This window comes from Macaca fascicularis, chromosome 7, assembly GCF_037993035.2.
Source record: "Macaca fascicularis isolate 582-1 chromosome 7, T2T-MFA8v1.1".
NCBI lineage: Eukaryota > Metazoa > Chordata > Mammalia > Primates > Cercopithecidae > Macaca > Macaca fascicularis.
The window spans coordinates 120,514,323-120,524,795 of record NC_088381.1 but is presented as its reverse complement, the minus strand read 5'-3'; the positions used below and the strand labels follow the sequence as shown (position 1 = coordinate 120,524,795).

Genomic DNA, 10,473 nt, shown 5'->3' with positions numbered 1-10,473 from the left:
AGTTCGCATCAAATACACACTGGATTTCAAAGACAAAAAAGTCAAATATGAATAAATTGAATATTGATATTTTGAAATAATAATTTGCACATTCGGGGTTAAATAAAAATATTTTAAAAATAAAATGTACCTGTTATTTTTACTCTTTTGCTGTGGCTACTAAAAATATAAATGACATATGCCGCCCTGGTCTAGATGCTCTCTAATATCCCTTTCAGCTTTAAGACTCCGCCGGGAACACGGTGGACACGTAATTCGTACGATTTGATTGCCTCGCATTGAGATACGGAAGGATTGGCCCGGAGTGAGCGGGATGGGGCGGGGCCCCGCAGGAAAACACAGGCCGCTCCGGCTTTCGCTCTGGCTCTGGGAACGGGAAGGACCCCCAACAACCGCGCAGGGCCTGGGGTTGTGCGTGCCGGGTCGCATCTCCAGGCCGGGGGCGTCACAGAGCCGGGGGCGGGCGCGGGTGCGGGCGCGGGCCGGGCCGGGCGGGGCCGAGCCGGGAAGCTGGTCGGTGCGTCAGCCTCACGCGCCGGGAAGGAACCGCCGTGCCCCGGGCTGCTGGCGCGGGCGCCGCGGCACGTCCGCAGGCTGGGTCGCTAGGTGGCAACCGCTGAGAGGCGGGAGGGCCGAGGCGGGCCTGGGAGGCGGCCCCGAGGTGGGGCGCCGCCGGGGCCGGCCCGCGCGGGCTTCATCTGAGGGCGCACGGGCCGCGACCGAGCGTGCGGACTGGACTCCCGGGCGTGGAGCGACGAGCTGCCGGAGCGGCAATGGACCGCGGTTGGGGATTCCTGATTGGCCTCCTGGGAGCCGTGTGGCTGCTCAGCTCGGGCCACGGAGAGCAGCAGCCCCCGGAGACAGCGGCACAGAGGTGCTTCTGCCAGGTGAGCGATGTGCCGGTTGGTGCTGTGGGTCCCGGCGCCCTCCGCGGCGCGCTCTGTCCCGCACGCCCTGGCAGGTGAGCGGCTGGGGATGCGTCCTTGCATCTCGTCCCGCCGGGAATGAGACTCCTGTGCTGCTGCCCGGTGGCCGGGACTGAATCTGGCTTGGCGTGAACCGGGCCTCCACGGCAGCCTGGACGTCGGCGCGCCCTCCGGTGCTTCGGCCCAGGAGAGGGGTTAGGTGCACGCGGTTGAGTGGGTTTATGCATCTTTGTTGGTCTTCTCTGCCCAGGGAGAGTGTGCACAGTGTACAACGCACTGCCAGTATTTGCTATTTTCACAGAGCCTAGATCTTTCTCACTTCTCTCTTGACCGGGAACTTGTGTACCCAGTGCCAGTGCTGCGTGCATTTCGCCAGCCTTTCTGGCTAAGACGTTTGTGGGCTCCTCTCAGATCTCGATGTTAGGCGGAAGAATGGCTGCGTGTGGTTTTTCTATGTCTAAGCCCGACTAACTAATGTCTTTGGGACCGCAGTTGCCCTCTGTTTTCTGGTCCTGTGTGCTCTTTTTCTCGAATGTAATGAGATTCTCTTATCGTGACACCCATTAAGCTGGTATGAATTGGGAGGATGGTCCTTATTCTTCAGTGCACAAGTTTGATTACAAGCGGATTATGATCATTTCCTTCTGTAAGAGATGTTGTTCCTTGAGCAAAAAATTCAGAAAAACTTACAGGTTTCCATTATCCTCCATATCTGGTATTTCAATGTGATTACTCTTGTCAAAGCCACCTTTTGGTTGACTCTGTTGATAAAAATTACGTTTTATACAAAACTAAGGGGTAGGCATCCATATTATTTCTAAACGGATTTTGCTAGTAATTTATTACCGGAAATAACATGTGTTTAGGGGCATGATACCATGTAGAAGGAAAGATACGTTTAAATATTATGAAAGGTTTCTCTTCCACTGCTTTACATTCTTGGATTTTGTTGTTTTGCTGAGTGATTTGGGAGTTGGTTAGTGTTATCTAGGAAACTACGGGAAGTTGAAAGAAAATTGCTACTTTACAACTAAGACATTGAAAAGTCCTTTACCTTCAATGATTGCCAACGACACACAATCAAGTACTTAAAAGGAAAAAGGGTCATTTTTCTTCTGATTAGAAATACAATGCAACACCGAGATTAAACATTTTAAAAAAAGATAGAAATAAGTGACTTTAAAATATTCGTTAGGGAAAGAAGATGTTCAATGTAACATTTTCAACTACATTCTGGAGATTTGGATAGTGGAATAAAAGTACATGTTGAACTCTTCAACTTTTACTTTTGTTTTCCCTTAGTAACCTTTTTGGAGTTCTGCTTAAAATTGGAGAACTTTAAATTCTTTACATTTATTTTCTTTTTCTTCTAACTAGTGATTAAACTTTTCCTCTTTCACAATACCCTCAGATTCAAATACTTCCCTAACATAAACTTCTGTTAAGCCCCTTTTTCTTTTAGAACGAGGGTGGCTAAATGTGTTTCTTTTCAGACTCAACCCTGAAAAATAGTAAATTGGGCTGGGTGTGGTCACTCCAGCCTGTGATTCCAGCACTTTGGGAGGCCGAGGTGGAAGGATCTCTTGAGTCCAGGAGTTCAAGACCAGCATGGGCAACATAGTAAAACCCATGTCTCTACAAAAAAATTTAAAAAAGAAAAAAGCTGGGTGTGATGGTGTGCGCCTGTGGTCTCAGATACTTGGGATGCTGAGGTAGGAGGATGGCTTGAGCCCAGGAGTTCGAGACCAGCCTGGAGACCTGGTCTGTATTAGTCTGAGTTCTCTAGAGAGATAGAACTAGTGAAATATATATATACACACACACACACACATATATACACACACATATATATATTCACACATATATATACACACATATATATACACACACACACACATATATATATATAAAGGGATAAAGGGGAGTTTATTAAGTATTAATTCACACAATCACAAGGTCCCACAATAGGCTGTCTACAGGCCGGGGAGCAAGGAGAGCCAGTCTGAATTCAAAAACTGAAGAACTTGGAGTTTGATATTTGAGGGCAGGAAGCATCCAGCATAGGAGAAAGATGTAGGCTGGGAGGCTAGGCCAGTCTCTCTTTCACATTTTTCTGCCTGCTTATATTCTAGCTGTGCTGGCAGCTGATTAGATTGTGCCTACTGGATTAAGGGTGGGTCTGCCTTTCCCAGCCCACTGACTATGGTGTTTGAGGCTGCGGTGAGCCATGATTGCACCACTGTGCTCTAGCCTGTGTGACAGAGTGAGAGCCTGCCTCAAAATAATAATAATAATAGTAATAATAATAATAATAATGTAAACCGAGGATCATATAGTTTAAAAAAAGTTTTAACAGAAATTTAGAAATTTAGAATGGTCTACTTATCTCATGATTTGAGGGAGCCTAAGTGAAAAAAATTTAAAAAAAATGACCTACTTAACTAAGAACAGAGACTATCGATTCCAATTCTATAAATGAAACAATAGGGCTGGTAATGGAAGGGATGAGGATGAGGGGAGAAGGAAGGAAAGGTGGCACTGATGAATAGACATGCAGAGAAAAGTAGAGGTAAGCATATAGACAGACATACACAGAGAAACAGCATGAGAGGGAAAAGAAAAAACAATGAAGAAAGAAAAGGGGAGATAAATGGTACTAATCATTCATTCAACAAACGTAACCACTCTGCACATTGACCAGAGTGTTTGGGACACAGAAATAATTATGGCATTATCCCTGCCCTGAAGAGCTATAGTTTAGTGAATAATGTTCATTGGGGATTCGTGGGAGGCACAGATCCTAAGCACTTAAAAAAACAAGTTAGGAAATATTGCTAGAAACTAAATTAAAAACTAAATTTTCACCTAATATTTGGAAATACAAGTTAAAATCTTCTCTGGTTCTGTTTACAATATCCAGTGAGCTGCACAGTCCCGTTGATTGTTGTGGTAATAGTTTTATCTTTTCTTCCTGTTGCCTGTCCCTCTTACCACATCTGCCTTGGATTACCACATCCCCATCCATCATCACACTGTTGCATGGTGCCTGGCTTATTGTAGCGTTCAGTTCACAGAATGTCACCTCTGATTTGAGCCAGAGCTGTGGCCTTAGAAAGTCATTGAATTAAAATGTGTAGAGCTCTACAAGTAATCAGATTAAATTCATCAAGCATATGTTGAAACCTACTGTGAACAATTTTTGGGAGATCAAAAAATGAATTAAAAAAAAATAGTGTGACACTTCCAAGAAGTGAGCCTGGTAAATAATTGATGCTCAACAAGTCCTAGGGAAATTATAAGATGCAAGCACTATGCCAGCAGGAGTATATTTTAAAAATTATTCTGCGTAGCAAGCCATTTGCATGTTTTCTGGAACTGATCTTTCAGATTGGTTGATAGCTCCAACGAAGTCTTTGAATTTGGTCAGTTGCTACATACACCTGTTAGTTGACATCAAATCCTGCTAAAATTATTTTCACTGTATGTTGTAAGTTCCTTTGATAATAGTGCTTAAGTGTTAATTGCTCAAAATGAGTGATTCATTGCCTTAGACTTGTGAATCTGTATATGTAACCTCATGTAAGAATTGTGTATACAACCTAGGCCAGGCACGGTGGCTCACAATGTTTGTAAACTCTGATTTGCTCACGATGTTTTTTTTTTTTTTTTTTTTTGAGACGGAGTCTCGCTCTGTCGCTCAGGCTGGAGTGCAGTGGTGCAATCTCGGCTCACTGCAAGCTCCGCCTCCCGGGTTCACGCCATTCTCCTGCCTCAGCCTCTCAAGTAGCTGGGACTACAGGCGCCAGCCACCACGCCTGGCTAATTTTTTTGTACTTTTGGTAGAGACGGGATTTCACCGTGTCAGCCAGGATGGTCTCGATCTCCTGACCTCATGATCCACCTGCCTCAGCCTCCCAAAGTGCTGGGATTACAGGCGTGAGCCACCGCACCCGGCCTGCTCACGATGTTTTATCAATCTTAATATGGCTAGTGCTAGTAGCACTCAAGATAGCTTATTGGAGCACGATAAATCTCTGTCAGGCTAATGAAAGGGGAGAGTAGCTCAGAGTTCAAAATAAATACTCCAAAAATGGATATTTTTTAGCTTGGCGTGCATTTAGCAGATTTAACCTGTCAATTGTCTTGTCAGGTCAATTGAAACAATGGTTTTAGTTGTTAGCCCCAGTGGCTGAGCCATGGGAGAGACACTTGCTAATATGTTAAGTGGTGGGTGGAAATAAGCCCAGGATTAAAACTTAGTCAGAGGGATCTTTGAAACAGGTTACACTGGAGAGGTGTCCACTGACTCTCATTGTGTGCTGCATTCCAGGCTTTTCTGAATAAACTGTGTGGAAGAAATATTTTCCTGATGGTTGCCAGTCATTTGATGACAATTTAAAGTTTCAGCAAGACTAAGTCTTTAAAACCAAAATGACCTGTAGCGTTCTAGGTCCTTAGAATGGTGCCTACTACCTGGTGTGGAATCTTTGGTATTTCCCTGTTTCCATTGACAGACTTGTCCCAGTGTACTTGTGTCAACAGATGAGTACTTTTCATGTTATTTTTTTATGGTCATAAAACAATAAATACGCCTGAAGTTCTTTGCCAAATAAAGCACACTTTGAGCACATCAATTTATTTATGTATTTCTCTCCACGTTTATTGAGGTATAATTGACACATAAAAATTGCATATGTTGGCTGGGTGTGGTGGCTCACACCTGTAATTCCAGCACTTTAGGAGGCTGAGACAGACAGATCACCTGAGGTGGGGGGTTCAAGACCAGCCTGACCAACATGAAGGAACCCTGTCTCTACTAAAAATACAAAATTAGCCAGGAGTGGTGGCACATGCCTGTAATCCCAGCTACTCAGGAGGCTGAGGCAGGAGAATTGCTTGAATCTGGGAGGCAGAGGTTGCGGTGAGGTGAGATCGTGCCGTTAACTCTCCAGCCTGGATGACAAGAGCAAAACTGCGTGTCAGGAAAAAAAAATTGCATATATTTAAGGTGTAGCACATAATGTTTGATATATAAGGTCCTTATCCTTTTTTTTTTTTTTTTGAGGCAGAGTCTCACTTTGTCACCCAGGCTGGGGTGCAGTGGAATGATCTTGGCTCACTGCAACCTCTGCCTCCTGGGTTCAAGTGATTTTCCTGCCTCAGCCTCCCAAGTAGCTGGGAGTACAGGCACCCGCCACCTTGCCCTGTTGGCCAGGCTGGTTTTGAACTCCTGACCCCAGGTGATCTGCCCTCCTTGGCCTCCCGAAGTGCTGGGATTATAGGCATGAGCCACCGTGCCTGGCCCTTGCCCATTTTTTAATTGGGTTATTTGTTTTTTTGTTGTTGAGTTGTGTGAGTTCCTTTTATATTTTGGTTATTAACATCTTGTCAGACAGATGGTCTGCAAATATTTTCTCCCATTCTGTAGGTTGCCTTTTCATTTTGTTGCTTGTTTCTTTGTTGCATAGAAACATTTTAGTTGCATGTAGTCCCACTTACTTGTTTTTGCTTTTGTTGCTGGTCTTTTTGGTGTCACATAAAAAATCATTGCCAAGACTAATGTCATGGAGCTTTCCTCCTATGTTTTTTTCTAGGGGTCTTGGTGTTTCAGGTCTAACATTGAAGTCTTTAATCAGCTTTGAGTTGATTTTTGTGTATATTATAAGATAAAGATCCAATTTCATTTTTTTGCACATGGATATCCAGTTTTCCCACCACCATTTATTGATGAGACTGTCCTTTCCCATTGTATGGTCTTGGTCAAAGATTAGTTGGCCACATATGTGTGGGTTTATTTCTGGGCTTTCTATTGTTTTCCATTGGTCTATGTATGTGTTTCTATGCTGATACAACACTGTTGTGATGACTGTAGCTTTGTAATATAATTTGAAATTACGAAGTATGCTGCTTCCAGGTTTGTTCTTCTTGCAAAATTGCTGTAGCTACTTGAGATTTTTTGCAGTTCCATCCAAATTTTACAATTTTTTTTTCTATTTTTGTGAAAAATGCCATTGGAGTTTTGATAGAAATTGCATTGAATCTGTAGAACACTTTGGGTGGTATGGATATTTTAACAGTATTAATTCTCTCAATTTATGAACATGGGATATCTTTCCATTTATTTGTGTAATCTTCAGGTTTTTTTTTTATCACTGCTTTATAGTTTTCAGCATAGTGATCGTTCCTCTCCTTGTTAAATTTATTCCTAAGTATTTTATTCTTTTTCATTCTATTGTAAATAGAATTGTTTTCTTAATTTTTTTTGGATAGTTCATTGTTAGTGTATAGAAACACAAATGATTTTCGTATGTTGATTTTGTTTCTTGCAATTTTACTGAATTTATTAGTTCTAATGGTTTTCTGGTGGAGTCTTTAGGATTTTCTTTCTTTCTTTTTTTTTTTTTTGAGATGGAGTCTTGCTCTGCCGCCCAGGCTGGGGTGCAGTGGCCGGATCTCAGCTCACTGCAAGCTCCGCCTCCCAGGTTTACGCCATTCTCCTGCCTCAGCCTCCCGAGTAGCTGGGACTACAGGCGCCCGCCACCTCACCCGGCTAGTTTTTTGTATTTTTTAGTAGAGACGGGGTTTCACCGTGTTAGCCAGGATGGTCTCGATCTCCTGACCTCGTGATCCGCCCGTCTCGGCCTCCCAAAGTGCTGGGATTACAGGCTTGAGCCACCGCGCCCGGCCGTCTTTAGGATTTTCTATACGTAAGATCATGTCATCTGCAAAAAGAGACAATTTTACTTATTTTTTATTTGGATACCTTTTATTTTTTTCTCTTTCCTAATTCACACTTTGAGCACGTTTAAAGGATATTTCACAAAAAATGTATATGAGGGCTGGGCGCCGTGGCTCACGCCTGTAATTCCAGCACTTTGGGAGGCCTATGCGGGTGGATTACCTGAGGTCAGGAGTTTGAGACCAGCCTGACCAACATGGTGAAACCCTGTGTCTGCTAAAATACAAAATTAGCCGGGCGTGGTGGTGGGCGCCTGAGGCAGGAGAGTCTGTTGAACCTGGGAGGCAGAGGTTGCAGTGAGCTGAGATCGCACCATTGCACTGCAGCCTGGGTGACAAGAACAAAACTCCGTCTCAAAAAAAAAAAGTATATGAGGAATAGATTCTTACAGCGCTTTGAGTGAAAAAATAAAATAATGTATGATAAGACTAGAATATATTGATAAACAGGAAAACTTTAGAAAGTGTTGTTTTGTCTTTCATTGCAAATTAAAGGATACCTGTAACATGAGAATAGTGAACAAGCAGTATGTGGTAATTTTCCTTTATCCTGCCTTTTGCATTTGGTCAAATCAGAGAGAGTCAACAGACAAAGTAATTGAGGCTCCTTCCATAGCTAACTGTTGGTTATCTAGTTCTTTGTTCCATTGGGGCTACAGATGTCAAATTTTTGGGAAATTTTAGCTGCAAATTTGGCTGTATTTTTCTTATTCATGATGAAAATGCCATGTGCTACTTTGGGAAGTAATACATGCTTCCCTTTCATTGGAAGCATTTAAGCAGAAGTAGGGTAATAACAGTTTACTTTGTACTATTTACCTTGGTATCACATATTTGAGATGAAAACTATTACTGTTTTCTTTTCTTTTCCTTTTTTTTTTTGAGATGGAGTTTCGCTCTTGTTGCCCAGGCTGGAGTGTAATGGCGCAATCTCGGCTTACCACAACCTCTGCCTCCTGGGTTCAAGTGATTCTCCTGCCTCAGCCTCCCGAGTAGCTGGGATTACAGGCACATGCCACCACACCCTGTTAATTTTTGTATTTTCAGTAGAGATGGGGTTTCTCCATGTTAGTCAGGCTGGCCTGGAACTCCCGACCTCAGGTAATCCGCCTGCCTCAGCCTCCTAAAGTGCTGGGATTACAGGCATGAGCCACTGCGCCCGGCCACTATTTTCTATTAATACGAGAAACCAAGGCCTAGAGAGGTTAAATAAGTGAAAAACTAATGACTGGAAGAGATGGGATTCAAACCTAAGGAGGTCTGATGTTAGAATGTACACACTATTATTACACACTGCCTGTTCCTTGAGGGATATTAATAGAGGCATTTTCCGTTTTGCTTGGGCGGTTGTAATAGAAAGCCTTCCAAGGCTCTCTAACTCTTAAAAAGACTAGGACTTTTTTTTTTTAAGGCAAGGTCTTGCCCTGTCATTCAGGCTGGAGTACATTGGCATGATTATGGCTCACTGCAGCCTCGACCTCCCTGGCTCAAGCGATTCTCCCACCTTAGCCTCCTAAGTGGCTGAGACTACAGACGTGCACCACAATGCCTGGCTAGTTATTTTATTTTTTTGTAGAGATAAGGCCTCACTGTGTTGCCCAGGCTGGTCTCAAACTCCCGGACTCAAGCAACCCTCTGGCCTTCGCCTCGCAAAGTGCTGGAATTACAGGTGTGATCCACCATGCCTGACCAAAGGCTAGAATTTTGAAGTGGTCCATGTTAAGGTGTCAGGCCTACCTTGGTCCTCCTATTTATCGTCCCTCAACTGGGGCCTTCTTATCTCTGCTTATTAGATTGGCCCTCTACCAAAAGCTGTCATTACTTGAAGCTTAGAGCAGTGAACCTCAAACGTTAGGATACTAACCTTTGAAACACATTAGCTTTTAAAAAAAATTTAGATTCCTATGGTAGGTTAGAGTTCTGTTTCACCTTGGGATATAGTGTAGTAGTTATTTTCCACCTTACCTTTGTTCCATTTAGTAGTTATTTAGGCAGCCTTAGCACTTCCTGAAACAACATCCAGTCCTCCCTGTTCCAAGTTGGCACCTGTCTTTGGTCTTAGTTGAGGTAATAGGATTTTGCTTTGTTTCCAGGATCCTGTTCTGTGTCTATTAACTGTATTTTACCTTAGCCCTTTCCTGAAGCTCTACTCTTTTTTTGTTTTTGTTTTTTTGAGACAGGGTCTTACTCCCATTGCCCAGGTTGGAGTGCAGTGGCGCAATCTCAGTTCATCACAGCTTCGACTTCCCAGGCTCAAGCCATCCTCCCACCTCAGCCTCCTAAGCAGCTGGGACTGCAGGCGTATGCCACCATGCCTGGCTAAGTTTTTTTTGTTTTTGTTTTTGTTTTTGTAGTTTTGGTTGAGACAGGGTTTTTTTGTTTTGTTTTGTTTTGTTTTGTTTTTGAGACAGAGTCTCGCTCTGTCGCCCCGCTGGTGGCGTGATCTCGGCTCACTGTAAGCTCCGCCTCCCGGGTTCACGCCGTTCTCCTGCCTCTGCCTCCCCAGTAGCTGGGACCACAGGTGCCCGCCGCCACGCCCGGCTAATTTTTTGTATTTTTAGTAGAGACGGGGTTTTACTGTGTTAGCTATGATGGTCTCAATCTCCTGACCTTGTGATCCGCCCTCCTCGGCTTCCCAAAGTGCTGGGATTACAAGCGTGAGCCACTGTGCCTGGCCAAGACAGGGTTTTACCGTGTTGCCCAGGCTGGTCTGGAATTCCCGGGCTCAAGAGACCTACGAATCTCAGCCTCCCAAAGTGCTGATTACAGGCGTGAGCCACTGCCTGACTGAGATTCTATTCTAGTAACT

At 43.9% G+C, this 10,473-nt stretch overlaps 1 protein-coding gene across 1 annotated transcript in view; it reads left to right on the top strand.

Annotated features, from left to right (window-relative positions):
• The first annotated feature begins 725 nt into the window (after window positions 1-725).
• ERO1A (endoplasmic reticulum oxidoreductase 1 alpha) overlaps window positions 726-10,473 on the top strand; it is a 58,726-nt gene continuing 48,978 nt past the window's right edge. The window contains exon 1 of the mRNA XM_005561264.4: window positions 726-887. Coding sequence (XP_005561321.3) covers window positions 774-887 — 114 coding nt within the window. The 5' untranslated portion in view covers window positions 726-773. The remainder of the gene's footprint in view (window positions 888-10,473) is intronic.